Below are 23945 nucleotides of genomic sequence, written 5' to 3'. Positions count from 1 at the left end.
CATCACTGCCAAAATTACGATTTTGGAGTTACATTATTTTACAAGATGGTTAGGTCAGTTCACGATTCAGGTCAAACATTGTATAATATTGATCTGAAGCGTGTGACAAAGATTCTTTGCACGTAAATACAATATATATACTGTATATTTAATTGCTAGTGGGACCAAAAACATGAATATCACAACCTGTCCTCTCGAATTTTGACATATAACTCTCCAGCGGCCAAAATATGATGTACTATAAATTCATAGCTGCTCGCAAAATTGATGAGCTGTCATGTTTTATATTCGCGGGTCCTCGGTTACTTAAGGTTCGACACCATTTTTCTTACATGTGACAATTCGCGAGGATGCCCTGCCTATCCACCGGAAAATATGATATTTCATCATTTTATTTACTAACAAACGATCAAAATGTTTCCTGTTTAAAGTTATATATAATGAGCCGCCTGCATTTATACAGTTTCTTAAAAAGCTGGTGTAGAAGTTACACACAAGATCAACAAACAAACACCTTTGATTTTTTATTTGTACTGATGGAAAAAACATCCACAAGAGATAACAAAAAATTAGATTGATCATCAGCAAACTTTAACTCTGTTATGACAGCAATTCCAACATAATATCCAGCTAGAGGCATTTCTCCTAACTAGTTGCTTGATCGTTACAAGGGCTTGTCATCCCAGTACACACCTTTCTCATTCTTAACTTGTATTATCTAACAATCATCTCGATATTCATGACAAAGATGGACTGGACAGTACAGTACTTTACTTCTGGGATTTCGCCAAAGCAAACAGAAAGTAGGTCATTTTTCCCTCCGGATATCATCTAACTCCTCCTACCTGGACATTTCCCATCCGGACATTGGGAAATGGATCCCAATTGCCTGTGAGCTATCTGTGGGCAAGAAGTAGAGGGCCTCAAGCCTCAAACGCTTTTCCGCAGGGGATAAAGATGCACGACAGTAGGCCTAGTGGTCAGTGGAAGAATTGCAATTAGGTTTTTTACAACGGCTTCGCCAGCATCTGCTATTTGAAAAGACTGGCAATGTCTGAGTGGATTCTGTTGAGCCACGACTCGCGGCCCCAGACGTTGGAGTGAATCCTCACCTGCAGTCTCACTTGATCCTCGAAGTTCAAGTTCGGGTAAAACTTAAGACCTGTGATCTTCTCCACGTCTTGGACCGTAGCACTGAATTCCTGGGCGAATCTTTCTGCACTCTGTGGAAAAATATAATGCTAGACAAAACATGGGAATTCTTACGTTGTACACAATTACCTCTTACCGCCCCTGTATATTATTCTTAACATACCAAAAATAATTAATTTATCTAAGTATTGCATTAAGATATTGCAAACATAAATAGATTTTTTGTTTAGAAAGACAAGTTACATATTAATAAATTGCAAGAAAAAGCAAATATCCAATACCTACTGAAAAAATCTCAATCTAAAGTGATGAGAATTACTGTTTTTTGTTAATAAAATGTTAATGAAAGACAATTTTTTTATTACAGTCTTTAAGCTCTCAAAAATTAAATATTATCATAGAATAGAAAGATTAACTCGTGTTTTAAAAAGCCCTTTTAAGATAACATCAGACTTTGTAGAAAAACTACTAACACTGGCCACAGGAATTAAAAACTGGAAATTCACCAAGAAGTTTGAAAATAAATATAAGCTATGCTGGAAAATCACCAGCTAAAAAGTTAAGAAAGACTTTAAATTTCAAGCAACAGAAAACTTACCCTGCCTAAGGCAACTCTGATGGCATTTAAAGAAGAAAATAAGATCTCAAGACTTGCATAAGATTCACAATCAAAAAAGGAAAACTCTGCCGACAGTTAGAGACAGCAAAGGTCTGAGGCTCTACCAAAGACTCCACATCCCGGACAATAGAACCCAAGACTCACCAGACAGTTGGAGACAGCGAGGCTCTGAGGGTACACGAAGGACTCCACATCCCGGACAACGGGAACCCAAGACTCACCAGACAGTTGGAGACAGCGAGGCTCTGAGGGTACACGAAGGCGAGAGCGTCGAGGTGGTCGTGGGGACACTGGGAGACGTGGCTGACCAACACTGAGCACCGACTCACCACAAGGAACATGTGGGTCGGCACCACCACCTCTCCACCACCAGGGCTGTAACACACATAGAGATTTTTTTGGAAGACATCTAAAGTATAATTCATATTTAACAATCACAATCATTATTGTAACAGTAATCTGACTACCATTTATATGGAATCAAAATAAAATCAAACTTTGATTGTATATCAAAAGCTTTTATCTGAGCATGACACACAATCTAACAGAACCTTGATGCCATGGTCTGGATCATATAGACAGGGCAGGTCCTGTTGATGGCATGGACTGGATCACATAGTCAGGGCAGGTCCTGTCGAAGCCATGGACTGGATCATACACTCAGCAGGTTGACATCTTGCACTTGTACATCATAATCTCAAATGTAGCTGCCAGGTTAAACTGGTGCAAAGAAGATGCTGGAGGAGAATACCGAATTCACAGTTTCTGTCTAAACAGGTAAAGCATTGGGAGGGAGGTCAAACTGAGCCAAGTCATCAATCTAGGTTGATCTCCAGTAGCTGAACGCCCAGAAGAACTAACTTGGTGAGTTTGGAGATAGTCCTGGGAGCCAGATTCAGTCCAAAAGTTGTAGGTGTGATTGATCTGGAACCCCCCCCCCCAGCCAATCTTCGAGTCTCGGGGATATGCTAACAGGCGTCCTGGATGTCTCGAGACACGAGCCAAAAGTGACTTACAACTTAGCAACCCATCCTGCTGTTTAGCAACAGCAACACATCCTTATTGTGACGGTCGCAAATAGTCACGAATTCGTACACACTTAGCTTTTAGATAGTAGTATACTGACTAGTAAGGAATTCTTTTAAAATAAATGGAGCTAAAAGATAAACTTAAATATTCCTAGGCCTGGTATAGCACACACACGTACTATATTAGGTCTCAGATATGGTGTATCTGAGGTTAGGTTAGGTTAATTACCTTGGTTAGGTAAGGTATCCTAAGAAGGTTAGGCTTGGTAGTTTGTCAAAGAAACACAAGTAAAAAAAAAACGGAAAATACAAATTTTCCAGTTTGTCCAACTCAACAGTGCCGATATCTACTTTCAAACTGCGTTGTACGTCGGTATATATACCACGGTCCTCATTGTTACTATAAGTACTACCAATACAAGAGGATGGGCTGAGTCTAGTCTCCGTGGTCCTTCAGCAGGGGATGTGGGATTCAACAAGCTAAGGGTTATTCTCCTCTTGGTTATTTCTCCTCACCAGAGAGATCAGACGGGACAGGAGGCAGTAACTTGAGCACATTCATTGAATCACCCCATGTTCTAGCATATAGTAAGCATTATAACAGTTTTCTTTTCTTAAGCTACCTTAAGGGAGCCGGTCGGCAGAGCGGACAGCACGCTGGACTTGTGATCCTGTGGTCCTGGGTTCGATCCCAGGCGCCAGCGAGAAACAATGGGCAGTTTCTTTCACCCTATGCCCCTGCTACCTAGCAGTAAAATAGGTACCTGGGTGTTAGTCAGCTGTCACGGGCGGCTTCCTGGGGGTGGAGGCCTGGTCGAGGACCGGGCCGCGGGGACACTAAAAAGCCCCGAAATCATCTCAATATAACCTCAAGATAAGAACCCCCCCCAAAATTCTTTTATCTACGCAATCATAATCGCCAGTTTTATACTTTCAAATCTGAATTTTAAGTAACACGCTCCTTGAACAGCAATATGTGAAGTTTGTTTGTTTCTTCATACCGCATCTACATTCATACAAGGTACAAAGGAAATGGGTAGTTGGTGTACCTAATAGTGCGGAGGTCGTCAGCGAAGGTGTCGGTGTCGTAGTCGAACACGGGTCCCGTGATGACGTTGAGGGTCCTGTACCTATATGACCATTGTTTGACCAACTTGAGCAGCTCCTGCCAGCGCTGCGTCAGGAAGTTGGTGAAGGGGACGGCGTTGGTGATGAGGTAGGGCAGCTGCTCGCAGTCTTCTCTTGAACTGAACTCTGAAGTTAAGAATAACATCATCATCATCTTTTAAGACATTTCTGCTAATGCATTAATTTAAGATGTTAAACAATTTTTTTTTTTAGATTAGCAGCTAAGGATTATTTTGTTTGACACTCGAGAGGTTTTACCGCATTAATTTATGATATTAATTGAATATATTTAAGACAAGTATGGGCTCAATGGTAAATTAATTTACTAATAATATTTTACAAATAAAAAAAGACTTTATTGCAAAAGTTACTTTATTTAGTATTTATGTATTCATTTATTTACAGGAAAGTATCATGGATTATTTGTTTAAATTTTGGTAAGAATCATGGAAGATGCAGTACATTCTCGCGAAACCACTAACGCTTATTCTGCAAGTCCTATAGGCTTACTTGTATGCCATAGTTTAGTACGTTCTCCACACACATCTTGAGGTTATCTTGAGATGATTTCGGGGCTTTTAGTGTCCCCGCGGCCCAGTCCTTGACCAGGCCTCCACCCCCAGGAAGCCGCCCGTGACAGCTGACTAATACCCAGGTACCTATTTTACTGCTTCCTTACACACAGACCTACATGTACGGCAAAATTTAGCAGGTCCTACATACATAGGCATATTTGTAGGCCATAACTATACAGGTGTTACACATAAAGACCAAATTTCATACACATCAATATTCTTTCTCCCTCACGGCTAGTCAACAACATAACAGTGTTTTTACAGGAAACTTGGGCTCGTGTACAGGTTCCCAAGCCAAATGAGAATCTATCTGCATCTGAGGCTGCATATAGTCTGCCTCCACCATTTCACTTCTTAGTGCATTCCATCTATTGATTTACGCTGACACTGAACAGACTATTTGTAATGTCTGTGCTTCATTCAGTTACATAGTGTGTCCTTGTGACCTCTTGTTTATGCATCATTCATGGTAAATAGTCCTCGTTTTTACCTGTCTATTTTGTATGTATTGATCATGTCTTCCATTATTCTTCTCTCTTCTAGTGACGTGAAGTTAAATTCCTTTAGTCTTTCCACATAATTCCTTTCTATCAGCACTGCGACTTCGTTTTGTGTTAGACGACATAAGGATTTCATGCTGGAGCTGCATATTCCAGACATAATCTGACGTATGCAATATACAATTTTAATGTTGACCAATTGATGTTAATATATTTAGGTATTCTCAAAACATGTTGCAGAAGAAATAAATCACTTATAAATAAATAACACGGAGATAAAACTCTAGAATGTTATTCCCAGTAGAGACTACTGGGATAACTGTTTCTACTGAATTTGATTCCCTGTGTTGTGATGTCCAAGCCCGAATGTCTTCATGAAAAGCGTCTACTTACCTTACCTGAAAACCTTACTAACTTCATTTAAAACTTTGATACACAAAGTCAACACACTGTAAAGTTCTTTGTACTTAAGTTTTATCCAACGAATTTAGAAACAAATTTAATTAAATTCACCAAAGGGCCACCATCTGTAGTGGCATGGAAAGGGGGGCAGGAAACCGGCAGGTTGGCAACAAAAAAAAAATGGTTACTCGTTATTGCTGAGGAATTTTTTGCAGGTGAATTTTACAGTGAAGTAACGTGTTCTTATTTACAGCTTTGATAGGGAGACACTTCCATGGGTTTATTATTCTATTTGTTTCTGCCTCACTTCTCTGACCTCAACCTTCCAAACCTCTAGTTCTGGGACAGGAGTCATCAAGGTATATACCAACATTCCATGATGTGCACCTTACTTTAATTATGACTCACTGTCTTCTGTATTAATTTAGCAGTTTACGAACTACGACTCTTACTGGCTATTCATGCCTGTGCCACCTCTTGGTTGGCTTAATCTTCATCAATCAATCAGTTACAAATCGCAATGGGGGTCATCCTGACGCCAAGGTTACCAGTGCTATGAAAGACCTTGTAGCGCTTCGAAGTATGCAAACTGTTAAATAAATATATAAACTTTGCCGCCCAAATCGAGATTAAGATGTACAAGTCTCTTAGTTGGTACGTAAGTGCTCGAGGAACCCTGGCCTCTGCTCGGTGATACACATTAAGATCTTCAAGTCGACTCACCAGGTGGGAAGAGTGGCTGAGGGGAGATCTTAAGGGAAGTCATTGATTGATAGGTTTGGCAGGAGAGTCTCTGGTCTATCCTCAGCCTTGCGTCGCTTCTCCAAGGGGAAGATTCACGGTTCACAGTCTCTCTATTGGTCTGGTTCAGGTTGAAGCTTGTCCACAGCGGCATCTTCACCAGGGAAGAGTAAGCTGGAAAAAAAAACATAGTTTACCAACAGAGGAATAACTGGTGCACATACAGAACTCTGTTGAGAACAGAACCGAGAAGATAACAATATTTATTTTGTATTATTCATTAACATAAGTAAGCCATGAAATTAGTTGGTCGGGGATGTAGATGAGAGAAGTTCTCATTATTCTCACACATTATTTTGACCTTTGTATAAGCAGTGATCAATGCTTCACTTTTACAACAGCCAAATGAGCATGTAAAATTTATGTTTAAAAAATATGAGTGCTCATTCATGACTTGTTGTAATATTTGAAGGTATTTTAATGTCTTGTCAAAGGTTATATACTTACCTGAATTTACTCGAGGGCCGCCAGCTCTAGTGGCCTCGAGTGAGACAGAAAGCCGGCAACTTGTCAAAGGTTCCCCCATGGTTAACGAGAACTTTTAGCAATCAAGCATTAAAGTCTTAGCAATCACGACTTTGTCAGGTAGGTGATTGCATGGATCTTATCGTTCTGGTGAAAAGTATCTCCTGTTTTGTCCTACACTGTATCTTGTTGAGCTTGAAGATATTACTCTCTTGTATTCGTTAAACTGGATCTTTTATAAGAAGTGGTTTGAGACCAGGGAACGAGGACTGGCACCGTAAGGTCATTTACAGCTGGGTATTAGAAGGCTAAAATAGAAAAAGGTCAGTGATTTCGCAGTTAATATAGGATATTGGAGCCCTTCATAACTTGAATTATTGGACTTAGTTGCCTTCATTGTTTTATTAAAGCTTCAACAGAAGCTTCCTGAAAGCCGATCTGTCTCCTCACATTTGCAAACATCCGGCAATATACCAAAGCATTCAAATAAGATTTCACTGTCAAAGTCCCTCACTCGATATCTGCATTGTGATATAATATTTCAGTTTTTTATAACGGGGAAAATTCCAAATAGCTTACGTGAGTCTCACACCATAAAAGACTCAAATCGTTTTTATTGTTGGCTGTTTTGCCCAATTTACACCTGGTGACTTAAAATAGATTATTACAACTTTACTGTTGTATTTTTGCTATACAATGCATAAATTCTTGTCTTACCACTGACAAAATCCGGCTGCACCAACAGGAGACTGCTTTCTCTAGCTCTCCCCATCTGAGGAACACCCCATGGCAGGTGCTTGATTAAAATCTCTGGAGCCTCCTTCCGTGCCCCCTGCAGTACCTTAAGCTCCTCTTCATGCATGAGGAGGTCGCCCTCACACATGATGGGTTCATACGGTTCCTGAAGCTCTACAGGTACTTCTGCTATAGCAGGCGGAGCCTCCTGGAAATATAGATAATAGTATAAACCGTTCAGACAGAATAATTACATTTTTTTACACTTTAATACATGCTATGAGAATGTACATAGACTATGTAATAAAAAAGTTATTGAAGTAGGGTCAAAGGAATGGTTGTATGTTATATTTTTCAAAGGACACATATACATGTGTTTACTAATAAAACCTTAAAAATATACACATGACTCAGAAGCAAGCTTCACCTCTCAGCATGGAGGACCTACCTGAAGTGTGGAGTATAGTGGTGGGGGAGGGTTGGCCAGCAGGTGATGAAGGGCGCCCCAGGTACCGTTGTTGGGAGCAGGCTTCACCCCCAGCATGGAGGACCTACCTGAAGTGTGGAGTATGGTGGTGGGGGAGGGTTGGCCAGCAGGTGATGAAGGGCGCCCCAGGTACCGTTGTTGGGAGCAGGCTTCACCCCCAGCAGGACACACATAAGGTTATAGAGCTCAGTGTTCTGGAAAGGCTCCACCTCAACGTTACGCCGGAACTCTGGACCGTGAGCCACGAAAATCGCCTTGGTGGATAAAGATGTAAAAGGTTTAACAAGGGAATATTAATAGTGCTAAATATATACACAAAATAAAAAACAAACAATGGACTAGTGTCTTCGCGAGCAGTCCTCTATATCTTTCTTGGATAAATTCTAAGCAAGTCATTAAAGTGAGTAAGTTTCAGTTTAATGAAACATTTCATTAAACTGAGAAAGTGTGGACTCTTACGTTCATGGATGAGAAATAGTTGTCGTAGCCGTGGTCTCCACCATAAGTTGTGTACTTGTTGTCTTTGGCCACCTGGAAGCCATCATCCAGGTCAAACACAATGTCCTCCACTCTCCGCTGCTGCCCGATGTGCCACCTGTTGAAACACTCACGTTAGTCAGGCCATTCTTGAAGGACCGCCATGTTTAGTACGACCATAACTTCTGACGTGATAGGTCTGATAACGATATGGTTACTGGGATGCCGTGATTACTGGAAACCAAGTTTATAATGGTTATGATTTATAATGGTTTATAATGGTTATAAACCATTATATCTATACATTTATATATTCAATTATATATATACATTTATATATTCAATTGAGTTTTGTGTTAGTTTCATGCATTTACTATCAACACTTACTCAACCAGTGGGCAGTGGTGGAAAGGTTACAGAGGCACATAATGGGCTACCTTGATCTTCTTGAGGCACAGGAACTCAGGAACTGGGCTGAGGAACTGTACCCCACTATTCCTTTACTTACACAAGTGACAACACTTATGAAGTACTTAGAAAGTTTGTTAACATATATATTAGGTCTATTTACATTTTTGGGTAAATTTAATTTACTGAAGGATACAATCATATAATGGGTTCAGGAATTGGACCCCAATGTTATAAAGGCTATGTTTAATGTGTACATGATTACTGTGAAACATCATATATATTTCCAGTGCTTTGTAGGTGAGGCGTGAAGTCATTACTCTGGTGCAAGACACATTTAAGGGATCCTTGCACACCATCAATACCTTTGCCAATGTCAGTCAACCACGATTCTATGTAACTATTTTGAATTCATTTAGAGACTCTATCTCCTATCTAACACTATATGAAACTATTTTCTTCGTAATATTATTGTAACAAAAAAAAATAAAAAGGTTTATTTAGTTTTGGAACAGAACTAACAAGCAACGAGAAAGGCTAGGTTATGTTAGCTCAAGGTTCACTCCTTCAGTACACTCGCCGCTTCATTGATCTCCTAATTAATTATGCCCCTCTGATCATACAAAACAACTACTGTATAACTATTGTGCATGAAAAGAATTTGCATTTATACCTGTAAACAGGTAATATTATTAGGAACATAACCACAAAAACGTGAGAATTAGGAAGCATCGCAGACGGCCTCTTGATCCATGCTTGGAAGTTCTCATTAAAATCCACTTCATCTTACTCATATACTTATCGGATCTGTACAACTACCCAAAACTTCTCAGAATTATGTAAATAAGATAAGATAAGATAAGATAAGATAAGATAAGATAAGATATTTATTCAGGTAAAGGTACATACATTGAAAATGAGTTACAAACATAATGTGGGATTAATATAGAGCTAGTACATACAATGCCTGAAGCCACTAATACGCACAGCATTTCGGGCAATAAAGAGGAAATTAATCTATTTCCTAACTATAATGTTGGTACTACCTGTAGAACATGAATAAGCAAAATTGTACTCGTAAATAAGCTCATTTTATAGCAGAATAAGACCAAAATGGGAGACTGTGGCACCAAAGTAAGTCGGCCAGGCACTCAGATCGTCAACTGTCTTCGGCATCCTTCTCCGCCTATTTTTGCCTCATTTCCTTATGTTATGAGCATATTTCCAAGTATGTATAGTGACAGTCTGCATTCATTATCAATACTAGAGGAAGGAAATATTTCATATTTCCTCTTCATTTTCGTAATTTTAAGATGTACTGGGTAGTTTCCAAGAAGTCTTTGGTAATTCTACTGGATGATCTAAACTATTCTTAAAACTTGTTCAACTGTTTGTCTCAATAATACTAACTGGCAACCCATTCCACAACCCTATTATTTTTGTTATTGTTATCATTATTATTCACGCATTCTTACCTGACTGGAAGAGTTGACTTGTCATACACTCGCATTTCTGGCCTCTTGCATGACAGTGCATCCAGCATCTCCTCCTTGGTCTCTGTGGAGAGCAGAGGCAGTGTGGAGTTAATGGTTGCCACAGGATTTGGACGTGTATCTCCTGGTTATCTTAGTGTCTAAGACTCTTGGAGATGGTCGGAACAAGTGATTTTTATGCTTTGTTAGTCGCACAACCTTACCTGGTTAGAAACTCGACCTTATCTGGTTAGACACTCAACCTTATCTGGTTAGACACTCAACCTTATCTAGTTAGAAACTCAACCTTATCTAGTTAGAAACTCATCCTTATCTAGTTAGACACTCAACCTTATCTAGTTAGAAACTCATCCTTATCTAGTTAGACACTCAACCTTACCTGGTTAGACACTCAACCTTATCTAGTTAAAAACTCAACCTTATCTACTTAGAAACTCATCCTTATCTAGTTAGACACTCAACCTTATCTAGTTAGAAACTCATCCTTATCTAGTTAGACACTCAACCTTATCTAGTTAGAAACCCAACCTTATCTAGTTAGAAACTCATCCTTATCTGGTTAGAAACTCAACCTTATCTTGTTAGAAACTCATCCTTATCTGGTTAGAAACTCAACCTTATCTGGTTAGACACTCAACCTTATCTGGTTAGACACTCAACCTTGCCCATTCAGACACAAAACCTTACCTGGTGAGCCGTCAAGAGGCGTCATCCTCCCGAAGACGCCGCCCCAGAACCTGGTCCTGGCGTCAAGGTTGGGGACATAATGGTCGATGCGAATGACCCTCTCGAGCGCTGTCTCCGCCATCCCGTGGTCGGCCAGCACCACCAGGTTGACGCACGAGAGCAGGTTCCTGGCCCCCAGACCCTCCACCAGGAGCTTCACCACTGCGTCTATGTGGGAGAGTGTTTCGTCCACCTGTTGAGCAAAGATAACATCATGGTAACTTATAGCTGGTGAGACTTGGTAAGCTTGAAGCAAAGATAACATCACGGTAGCTAGACGATTTAGAAAGGGCACATTCCCTTTTGTTTTCACCAAGCAGTAAAATAGGTACCCGGGAGAGTGGCAGCATTTGTGGATTGAATCCTGGGTAAAGTCAGTATCTGACTTCAGCGAACCTGGGTAAGGCTAACTACAGGCTTCCTGTCCCCCTACCATTGGGAATTATGTTATGTAAACATTATACCTGGGGTGCCTTAGGACCATATACGTGGGCTACTTCGTCAGGTTGATGCATGTACAGCGCGATGAAGGCTGGTCGTTCTGCTGGTGGCAAGTCCAACCACGCCAGGACCTGCAGGAGGAAGATAAACACCTGTGAACTGGCACACCAGAAATAATTATGAAGAGAGCCAAGCCAGTATGGCTATACATCACATGGAAGAGATAATGGGGTCAGGATAGGGGCTGGGATAAGGAGGGAGATTCCCTACCACTTGCGCCATCGGGGATCGATCCCCGACCTGCAGAAAGTGAACCCGGTGTGTACCGACCAGTTCATGAGGGATACCAGAGGATGAATCAATTACATGGTCACAAAAACTTGTATTGCCAGAAACTAATTATTAGTAAATACATCTCAAAGTTTATGTACTTTCATAATTTATCTCGGAAAATATTTTAGACATATTCCTTTCAGAGCAATTATACTCTTCAAACTAATATAACGTAAATAAAATAAAATTACTCGTCCTATTGCCCAACACTTTATTGATGAATTTGTTTGTTTAGAATCCTATGAAAATAAATATGATAATACAATTTGTAAAACTGTATTCAAAGAGCACATTATTTACTGCAATAACCATCAGTTACATTCCATACTGGGCTAGTGAAGAAAAATATTAGTACAACCTGGGCTTCCGCTCCTCTAGGGTGCTTCATCTGGCCCACCTGCTCCTCTAAGATGCTTCACCTGGGCCACTCACTCCTCTAAGATGTCTCACCTGGGCCACTCACTCCTCTAAGATGTCTCACCTGGGCCACTCACTCCACTAAGATGTCTCACCTGGGCCACTCACTCCTCTAAGATGTCTCACCTGGGCCACTCACTCCTCTAAGATGCTTCACCTGGGCCACTCACTCTTCTAAGATGTCTCACCTGGGCCACCCGCTCCTCAAAGGGAAGAGAGGCGTTGTACTTGATACAGTAAGTAGGCTGGTTGCCCTCCACCTCGGAGCCGGCCCAGAAGTAAGAGGCCGCCAGCTTGCCCTGTGAGTGAAGGGTCTGTGAGATCAAGGTATGCTGGCTTACACTCACTCATCTCACCTCCAATGCGCCCGAAACGCATTGCGTAATAGTGGCTTTAGGCATTGTATGTACTAGCTCTATCTATATATCAATCCATTAATGTAACATCACTTGTATGTATATACCTTACCTGAATAAACATCTGAATCTGAATCTGAATATTTATGCCATTCACAAATGTTTATGAATTATAAAATAAAGTGGTGACATTGAGAGAGTGGCGAGAATGGGTAACTGCGTATGCCTACCCACAATATCATAGGTATAACACTACTATTCTCCATCAGTTCTGTCATACATTCGCAGGCCAACATTAGACTGAATCCACATGAAACGGACTCAGGCGCTACCATTAACAATTTTGTCGTATCTGACTTTCTCCTTCACCGTAAGTTAGTTACTTAGCCTCGAGCGATGACTCGCCATTAAGTGACAAACCACAATACAGACAAATAAAATTACTGATATACTGATATATGTATCAAACACACACAAAATCCAACAAATAATAATATTAAACTACAAATTAACATAAATCTGAAATCAATTATCACTACCTAATTCCATTTCAAATCATTCCTATTACTACCAATTCCATTATGACACCAATTAACCTGCATCTCGACGGTCTTCCAAATAGGTTCACCCCCCCACCACCAGGGCTTCAAGCTTCCAGGACGACCCACGCGGAACTCCCTACCAAGCGTCGGGTCGTAGAACTTGTTGTCCACGACCCCATGGACCGGAGGGTAGAGTCCCTGTGGAGGTGTGGGAAACCTGTCAAGGTGGATCTATCCTGCCAAACACACCACGAACAAGTTTTAACACCTCCTAACAAATTGTAACAACTAAAATATAGCAGGTTGTAACAACGTTATAAAAAATGGTTATAAATACATTATAAAACGTTTTTATAAAACGTTATAAAACGTCATAACATTATAAAAAGATGTAACAACTTTATTACAAGTTGTAACAAGCTGAAAAAAGGTGGTTACGTTTGTGTGTGTGTGTGTGTTCTGAGAGGTTGAGGTGAGATGCTTCTGTAGTTGAAAAAATTGACAATGACAATTGACAATAAGAATGACAACAGGTAGAGGTGTATACTTATGGTGACCATGATGCAGTGGTTGTATATGGTGGTGTATACTCAGTGACCATGGTGTAGTGGTTGTATATGGTGTATACTCACGGTGACTATGGTGTAGTGGTTGGGGAAGGTTATGGTGGGGTAGGAAGGCTTGATGTATGGTGCCCGGACGCCGCTGGCACCCAAGGCCTCGATGGTCGGCGTCCTCCCGCGGAGAATATAGTCGGCGCGGAATCCATCCACCGACACCAAAATCTGTGAGAGTGAGTCTTGTTCACCCCATAACCACAACGGCTTCTCCATAAATCTTATAAATCAGGTTTACTGACCCAGATACAACAGTAAATTATAAACATATCCAAAGTTATATATAATTATTTACAGTAGCTCTATATATTCATACGAAAGAAAAACTGCATCAGTGTGTATGACTAAGGTGGACTCAGATGAGAGGTGGGTAGGGAGGGTGGAATACTCACCAGTGGGTGGTTGCTGAGGAAGGTGGGCGGGCAGGACTCAGGTGAGAGGTGGGCGGGGAGGGTGGGCGTCAGTCTGGCAACTCTCACCCACACCACAGCTATCAGTAGCAGTGTCTGAAGGGGGGGAAAGGGCAACATAATAACTTGGCCTACTTAGGTTCACAATATTTTATCTGATGTGCCCAATTCCATCCCCCTGAAATGATAGTACTTATACTATTTGATCGTAAGTACCAATATGTAGTCATGGACCACCAGTAAACCACTCTTTCTACTTTTAAATGTCTACTTCGGAAAAATAAGGCTAAAAACCAAACTTAATATTTGTTTAGACTTAGTATAGCTTATATATGTACTATATTAAGCCAAATACTGAGTGTGTTAGGCTTAGGATTGCTAGGAGAGGTTGGTGTGGTCTTATTTTTGTTGCGGTTAAAAAGTTACATGTTTGGCCATACTGTATTCAGTAATACTAGTCAGCTTTCTGCTGGTCCTTCACTATATATTGGTACTTCCCACCAAATCATTTCCACTACTTCATTTTAGCAGACTGGGCTGGTTGTGCCAGTTGAAGTGACTGGTACTGTGCTAAAGGCCTACAAACCTCTGGAAGGTTATGAAGGCCTACCAACCTCTGGCGGGTTATTAAAGCCAACACAATACCTTACCTACCAAGCAGCAAACGTTCTTTAACTAAAATCATTCACTAAAACTTACATAAACTCTTTACTTGTATATAAGCACAGAAGTAAGGCCCACTACTCTATGTAGCCCTAAATGCAATTATTATTATCTTTACTTCAAGACTTTTATGTGATTTACAAATTATATCGAGGTATAAATGTAGTAATAGCAGGCATCCACCAGTCTCAGGACAGAGATTATCACAGCCCCCCCTTCACCCAGGCCGGCTTCCTTCAGAATCAATATAATCCATTAAGAATCATATTATAATGGACCAATTAATTAAATTTTTTTGTGAAGCCCCCATTATGATGTAGCATTAACAGACATCAGTAACACAGTTAAGCGCACAACCTTCGTATACTTCGTATACTTCTATACGTATACTTTGAATACTTCTAGAAGTATACGTATAAGCGTATACTTCTACCGGTTTAACACGGTAGAGAAGTATCTACAGCGAGCTGATGAGGTGAATTTGGCTTGTTCACCGGCACGCCTTCAATACCCGGGACCTTCACTACACAGGATCGTCACTACACAGGACCTTCACTACACAGTAGTTTCACTGCACACAATTTTCTTCACACAGCATCTTCACTACACAGAACCTTCACTACACAGGATCTTCACCGCACACGATCTTTATTACACAGGATTTTCACTACACAGGATCTTCACCACACAGGATGTTCACCACGCAGGATGTTCACCACACAGGATGTTCACCACACAGGATGTTCACCACACAGGATGTTCACCACGCAGGATGTTCACCACACAGGATGTTCACCACACAGGATGTTCACCACATAGGAACTTTACACGATTTTCACCACACAGGATCTTCACTACACAGGATCTTCACCGAGAGGGCCTCGCGGCAAAGTGGACAGCGCTCGGGAGTCGTAGTCCTAAGGGCCTGGGTTCGATTTCCGGCCGAGGCGGAAACTAATGGGCAGTTTCTTTCACCCTTGATGTTTCTGTTCACCTAGCTGTAAATACGTACCTGGGAGTTAGACAGCTGCTACGGGCTACTTCCTGGGTGTGTGTGTGTGTGTGTGTGTGTGTTAGAGAGAAATATATGTAACAGGCATAAAAGAGAAAAAATAAAATTGGTTCCAAAGGCGGGGTCCAAGAGCTAATAGTTCCATTCTGCAGCAACAAATAGTAAATACAAATCATCTTTACTACACACAATTTTCACCACAATTGGTCTTCACCACACAATTCATAGTATATATTTATATATAATTTCCTATATAAAAGGGTTCTATATTATTATTATTATTATCATTCACAAGGGAACATACCTTGATAAGCATCTGGGAGGTGCGTGCTCCCACTTCGGGTTCCTGTGGTCGACTGAGCCACCACACGGTTGCCAGATCTAAATTGCTGAGAGTAGCGAGCTGACGCTCTAAAAGTAGCGAATTTGTAATAAGAGTAGCCTAATCTTTTTTAGTGAATGATATGGGTTTCAAAGTAATATATTTTGATATATAGAGTACACTACACGATGTTAATTGTTTTATTAATATTATTTCTGCACATACACACACACACACATATTTTATATATATATATATATATATATATATATATATATATATATATATATATATATATATATATATATATATATATATATATATATATATATATGTCGTACCTAGTAGCCAGAACGCACTTCTATGCCTACTATGCAAGGCCCGATTTGCCTAATAAGTCAAGTTTTCATGAATTAATGTTTTTTCGACTACCTAACCTACCTAACCTAACCTAACCTAACTTTTTCTGCTACGAAACCTAACCTAACCTATATAGATAGGTTAGGTTAGGTTAGGTAGGGTTGGTTAGGTTCGGTCATATATCTACGTTAATTTTAACTCCAATAAAAAAAAATTTACCTCATACATAATGAAATGGGTATCTTTATCATTTCATAAGAAAAAAATTAGAAAAAATATATTAGTTCAGGAAAACTTGGCTTATTAGGCAAATCGGGCCTTGAATAGTAGGCATAGAAGTGCGTTCTGGCTACTAGGTACGACATATATATATATATATGTCGTACCTAGTAGCCAGAACTCACTTCTCAGCCTACTATGCAAGGCCCGATTTGCCTAATAAGCCAAGTTTTCATGAATTAATGTTTTTTCGTCTACCTAACCTACCTAACCTAACCTAACCTAGCTTTTTTTGGCTACCTAACCTAACCTTACCTATAAAGATAGGTTAGGTTAGGTTAGGTAGGGTTGGTTAGGTTCGGTCATATATCTACGTTAATTTTAACTCCAATAAAAAAAAATTGACCTAATACATAGTGAAAAGGGCAGCTTTATCATTTCATAAGAAAAAAATTATAGAAAATATATTAATTCAGGAAAACTTGGCTTATTAGGCAAATCAGGCCTTGCATAGTAGGCTGAGAAGTGAGTTCTGGCTACTAGGTACGACATATATATATATATATATATATATATATATATATATATATATATATATATATATATATATATCACTTGTTCCCTTGTAACTCACTTGTAACACTTATATGATGTTCTTCCTATTTTAACCTGCTATGTCAAATGGGATTCTTGTATTGTGATTTGAATATGCACACTGAATATGTGCGCCCCTTGAGGGACTTGAAGAAGAAGTGGGGGAAGGGTAGAAATAACCTAAGCTACTCTATCCCTTTGAGATGTATTTTTTTATTGTCTCAATAAACGTACTTGAACTTGAAGTGGACTTTAATGTTTTTTTCGGCAGCTTTATTTCCTTAGTTTCCGAGCTGTTTTCTTTACCGTGTATGTTGTAATAAACTATTCCTATATTTACAGTTCTTTCTCCCTGTGAAGATTATTAAACAATGGTGATTATAAGGGCGCGGAAGTTCAGCCTGGCCAGGGCCGCCAGCAGCCCTTGGGCCCGCCAGCAGCCCTTGGGCCCGCCCCGGCAGCTCCCAGTCTTTAATTTGGCACCTTTGTGGCACCTTTGTGGGACCTTGGTGTAAGCCTAACATGTATATATACACTGGCTGCCTGTCCCCCTACACAATGATTTATTATTACCTATTATTTTATCATTTAATTTAAATATTAAATAAAATAATTATTTTAATTATTATAATAAGTACTTAATAATTTAATAATAAGTAGTAAGTACATAAAAATGATTAAAAAATACAGTTTAGTCATAGGAGATTCCTAGATTGGAATTCACTACCAAATTTCAATATATCCAAGTATTTTTAGTGTGAAATGCTGTTATTATATGCATAAATTGTTGTTTTAATAATATTACGCTTAACCACTTGTGCTGGACGGTAGAGCGACTTTCTCCTTTCCTACAGGTCTGCGTTCAATCCCCGACCGCCCAAGAGGTTGGGCACCATTCCTTTCCCCCGTTCCATTCCAAATCCGTATCCTGATCCCTTCCGAGTGCTATATAGTTGTAATGGCTTGGCGCTTTCACTTTATAGTTTCCCCACCCCCCTGAATAATATTACGAGAGCAGTATTTACGGGCTATTCATGCCCGTGCCACCTCTTGGGTGGCTTAATCTTCATCAATCGAGAGCAGTACATCCTAACCAGACGTCATATGATATCCTGAACAGTTGATAAATAAAAGTAATTGCGGAACTCCAGTTATCTAATACTTATCATAAATGGTATAAAACCTTATCACAAGCCAAGGGATTTGTAGATCAGTGTTTAAAGGGAATTCGGAAGTAATAATAACACAGCTGATGCCATCTGTCGGCAGAAGAGAACACTATCAACTGGCTGGTCAACAGTGGCCATAAGATACAGCTTACGCCATCTGTTGACATCAAATTGCACTTATAACAAATTACCCTGCAAAATACAACTAACGCCATCTCTATTTTTTCCAACGCACTATAAATAGCCGAACAGCAACCCATAAGGTGAGTTGTTGTGCTCGGGTAGGAGGTTCCAAGCTCCGCCCCAAGATGGTATGGGGTGCATAATAAATGGCATATCATTGGTAGATATTCTTTGTTGACATTCACACAACAGCCAATCACAGGAAGGGATCAGCTAAAGGCTCCATCCACTTTTTTTTTTTTTTATTTTGAGATATATACAAGAGTTGTTACATTCTTGTACAGCCACTAGTACGCGTAGCGTTTCGGGCAGGTCCCTGGAATACGATTCCCTGCCGCGAAGAATCGTTTTTTCATCCAAGTACACATTTTACTGTTGCGTTAAACAGAGGCTACAGTTAAGGAATTGCGCCCAGTAAATCCTCCCCGGCCAGGATACGAACCCATGACAGCGCTCGCGGAACGCCAGGCGAGTGTCTTACCACTACACCACGGAGACTGTTAATAAATCATCTTTATTCAGCACACCATCCTTGCTTATGACATTCTGCTTCAACTTTAATCTACCTAAAAAGTGAAATGTTAAGTATTTAAAAGCATTAATATAGTGATAATTAAATACTACAGGATGTAACGAGTGTTACAGAAACATGGACTGGCTACCTGACTTGTGACGTCATCAGTGGGGATTGCCTCACACAAATAATATCGCCGATACAATGCCTCCGTCCTCTTATTGGTCTACATTATTCAGTTAGATGGAAATTTCTGTCTTGTATAAAACAGAAATTGTTGTTCTTTTGTACAACAACAACAAGGTTATTGAGCAAAATGACGTATTTCTTATTTTGCATTTTATTCATATAAGCGTTGGCATTCCCCGCAACAGCCAATCACAGGAAGGTATTTGTTGGAAACTCTGCCTTCAAAAAAGTTGATTCCTAATGAAATCTAACAATAAATTCGTTTAATAAACGAGTATTTAGGGTCAAGCTACATATGAACATTATAGGATAACGATGTTTTAGCTTGCAGCTTCGTTAGACAGAATCCATGGTCTTAATTTTAAAAATAAAGAACTAGAAAGCGTATTTTATTGCTAACTTTTCGAGAAATAAATCCTAGTCTCATATTTGCGAACATTTATGCATTGATTTTTTGGCTTAAGTTCTTATCATAATCCCTTTTGCAATCTCAACACCATCTGGTTCGTATCTTGTAACTATCTTCGTTACTTAGCCTCAAAACCTTACATTTGTCTTACATATCCTCAACAGTAGATAAAAAAAAAGTAATTGCAGAATTCTAGTTACCTAATACCAGCACGGTATAAAACCTTATTGTAAGCTACCAGACGTATAGATCAGTGATTAAAGTAATAATAATACATTATTATTAATGTAATAATATTATTAAAATAATAATAACACAGCTGATGCCATCTGTCGGCAGATAAGAACATTATCAACTGGCAGGTCAATAGTAGCCATAAGATACAGCTTACGCCATCTGTTGACATCAAATTGCACTTATAACAAATTACCCTACAAAATACAACTAACGCCATCTCTATTTTTTCCAACGCACTATAAATAGCCGAACAGCAACCCATAAGGTGGGTTGTTGTGCTCGGGTAGGAGGTTCCAGGCTCCGCCCACAGATGGTATGGGGTGCATAATAAAAGGCATATCATTGGTAGATATTCTTTGTTGACATTCACACAACAGCCAATCACAGGAAGGGATCAGCTAAAGGCTCCATCCACTTAATAAATCATATTTATTCAGCACGCCATCCTTGTTTATGACATTCTGCTTCAACTTTAATCTACCTAAAAAGTGAAATGTTAAGTATTTAAAAATATTAATATAGTGATAATTAAATACTACAGGATGTAACGGGTGTTACAGAAACATGGGCTGGCTACCTAACTTGGGACGTTATTATTGGGGGTTGCCTTGACACAAATAATGATACAATGCTCTGCCCTCTTATTCGAGTAAATTATTCAGTTAGATGGAGATTTCTGTCAGGTGCAAAACAGAAATTGTTGTTCTTTTTCACAACAACCTTGTTGTTGTGCACAAGCACCTATTTCTTCGTTTAAATTTTATTCATAAAAAGAGTGTTGGTATTCCCCGCAACAGCCAATCACAGGAAGGTATCTCTGGAAGCTCGGCCTCCTTATGGACTCAGTACATCGATCTAGCTCATGACTGTTTCATCTCTTGTATATACAAACTATGACTTTTTTCGATTACTGTTATAATTAATAATATGAGATATAAAAGTTTTTACATAAAATGGCTAAATTATGCCATTAAATGGACTTTGTCTGGTATACATACAAACATACACCAATTTATTACCATTCATCCATTATTAATTTCAATTGTAATGTATACTGTCTAGTTTTTTTCCCTCTCTCCATTACTTGGTGCAATATTTGAAAGTTGTCTATTTATTTATCAATCTTCTATTATCTTGTATTTATATTCACAAGTTTCTGTGCTTGGAAGAAAACTCTGCATTGAATTGGGACTAATTTATTAAATAATATTATTTAGTATTAATTAATATTTACAATTATTATTAATTACAATTATTTATAGCTTAGTTACTTTCATGTAACTCGCAATCGTACAAGTTCAAGTTCTAGTATGTTTATTGAGACAAGAAAAAATACATCTCAAAGGGATAGAATAGCTTAGGCTATTTCTACCCCCCCCCTCTACTTCAAGTCCCTCAAGGGGCGCACAAATTCAGTAAGTACAAATACACAAATCACAATACAAGAATCCCATTTAACATTGCTGGTTAATATAGTAAGCACAGCATATAAGTGTTACACTCTTGGGGCAAAATTCTTGTAGCTCCTAGGTATACTATCATATCATTATCACACATCCAAACAATTTGATGTGGTACACTACTTATTTCTTTCTTATTTTTTCTATTTTTTTTATTTCTATAGTTATAAGTTGACACTCTAATACATAATATTCTAAGGTGTGGGCGTGCGGCATACTACATAATTTACACTCCTTATTCAAGTTCAAGTATGTTTATTAAGACAGAAAAAAGATACATCTCAAAGGGGTAGAATAGCTTAGGCTCTTTCTAACCCCCCCTCTATTTCAAGTCCCTCAAAGGGCGCACAATTCAATGAGTACAGATATCATATCTATTTTCTTTTTTATTTCTCTATACCGTTTTACTTTAACCTTTGTTTCCACATTTGTCACTACAGAAGGTTGAACACCGCTAACACTACTAGAAAGTTCATTTTCCTGACTATCCTCTATCATCAATACGTCATGTTCTTCCTTACTTTCTTCAACGCACGTTTAACTTTCCATTTCACGTCCTGTTTCACTTTCCATTTCACCACCGTCTACCCTCCATAACTAATTTTTCTAATGCCTCAATCCTCTTGTCTATTTTTTTTTTAGATATTCCAATATTTGAGTACCAACCTCAGAGTTCACTATATTGTCCTGAACCTTGTTTCCACAAGGTTGAATTTTTTCAGCTGCATTTCCTACTTACCCTAGGCTCGCCTTAAGTGTCTCCGTTCCTTTCTCCCACACATTGTTCATAGGCGCTGCCATTGGCTTCCAGCTGTTTCCTCTATGATCCTCCTGCACAATCTTTCCTTCCTTCGAGGATACATCTATCTTACTTGTAGCACCCGTCCTAGATTCTCTCAGATGAGGCTTCATGCGGCATAGATAGGAACCAGCATTGTGGCTGCCTCGACAATTACAAGATAGGACGATTTTTTCACCGTTTTTAATCTTGACTCTACACTCTCGAGAGTCGTGTTACTTACCACAGTACCGACACCTGGAGTCAAACTGGCATTTCCAAGCCATATGTCCCCAACAAGAACACTTCATGCATAATATGGGCTCCTCAATGTATTTTGCAACTTTCCTGTAGCCTAGTCTTTGCACAAAAATTCTTTCTGGAGCCTCACCCTTTACTAAGGCAACAACCTGGCTTTGTTTTTCACCACGAATACTGTTCCTCTTTGCCAAACAGCACTATCATTGTTGAGCAATAGATAATCAGGGTCCAAATAAGTTGGATACTTAAACACTATGACCTTGGTGTGTATCATACCTTCTTCCGGAGTAATCATCACAATATTCTCAAACCCATCCTTCGTTAGCTGTTCCACAGCCTTTTCTGTCCCAACTGTTATGTAGGGCCGGTGAAGACCCTCCTTGAATAGTGGTTCATATTCAAAAAACTCCTTAGCCAAACGAACCGTCCACTCCAGCTTTTGATGAAAATTAAGTTGACACGCTGTAGGGAACAACAGCCTCTCCCTTCCATTAGTCTGCATCTCCCGCGTCCTGCTGAGCATGGCTTCATTTTTAGGTCTCTTTGTTATTTCCTCCTCACTGTCTCCGCCTCGCTGTCTTTGAATATTTCGCCATTTATATCTCTTCACTACTGCTTGATACGGCCTAGTATCATCCTGTTTGCCATCCCCACTGTCACACTCTCCAGGCCCAGTGCAGGATCTTCCATCACCTAGGCAGACCGCCTCAGCCATTTCCTGGATACACAGCAGCAGACCGCACTATCGTACGTACATTCTTAACATTAATAGCCCAAATTAGCATATCTTGATTTTAAATTAGCCCAAAAAGTAGCAAGTAGCGAAATTAAACATTTGGGAGCGCGGGGCTCGCATAAGTAGCCCAATTCGCTATTTGTAGCCCAATCTGGCAACACTGCCCGCTCGACACCTGAATTAAGTTGGTTTAGGTTCGGTTAAAGTTTGAATTGGTTAGGTTAGTGTGCATATTATGTTAGGTTTGATATAAGTTTATTTATATAGCCATTACGCGTGATTTTATGCTGAGGCTTTTGTTTCTCTTAGCAGTATATGAGTAAAGTAATAACGAAAACATTGCTTAGTAAGAGAGGTGAAAACTCAATATTCGGGAAATATATTTTGCTTGCCAGGTCCTCTACTCTTTATTATATGTAAATAAATAAATATATACATATGATAATAAATTAATAATAATATATATGTATATATAATAATAAAAATAGTATAATATTGTTAGTAATATTATAGTTTAATGACTGATGATGAAGAAAGAAAGCAGGAAGCCATTGTCCGTGCAACTTATCATGAGCTCAGTGACGCGAGAAAACACTTGCCTTGAATACTAATACACACTGACCAATATTTACTCACCCGTGTTTGTTACACAAGTATATTGCCTTGAGCTCTCTCTTCCTGGCTCTGCTCAAGTGCTTCAGATCCTCTCTGTTGCGCCCTTGTCTCA

At 39.4% G+C, this 23945-nt stretch overlaps 1 protein-coding gene across 1 annotated transcript; it reads right to left on the bottom strand.

Annotated features, from left to right (window-relative positions):
• Window positions 1–505: 505 nt before the first annotated feature.
• LOC123774946 (venom phosphodiesterase 2) lies at window positions 506–16157 on the bottom strand. Its single transcript, XM_069319340.1, has 15 exons — window positions 16092–16157; window positions 14095–14208; window positions 13718–13870; window positions 13140–13283; window positions 12376–12486; window positions 11461–11568; window positions 10958–11189; window positions 10253–10334; window positions 8352–8487; window positions 7961–8146; window positions 7388–7613; window positions 6128–6319; window positions 3849–4053; window positions 1993–2146; window positions 506–1223 (listed from the first exon to the last, which is right to left on the bottom strand). The coding sequence occupies exons 1-15, from the start codon at window positions 16101–16103 to the stop codon at window positions 1032–1034; spliced, it is 2247 nt and encodes a 748-aa protein (XP_069175441.1). The 5' UTR covers window positions 16104–16157; the 3' UTR covers window positions 506–1031.
• Window positions 16158–23945: the final 7788 nt, after the last annotated feature.

The sequence above is a fragment of the Procambarus clarkii genome, chromosome 92, assembly GCF_040958095.1.
Source record: "Procambarus clarkii isolate CNS0578487 chromosome 92, FALCON_Pclarkii_2.0, whole genome shotgun sequence".
NCBI classification, from domain to species: domain Eukaryota; kingdom Metazoa; phylum Arthropoda; class Malacostraca; order Decapoda; family Cambaridae; genus Procambarus; species Procambarus clarkii.
The sequence above is the reverse complement of the archived record's forward strand: the minus strand, read 5'-3'. Positions and strand labels throughout refer to the sequence as shown.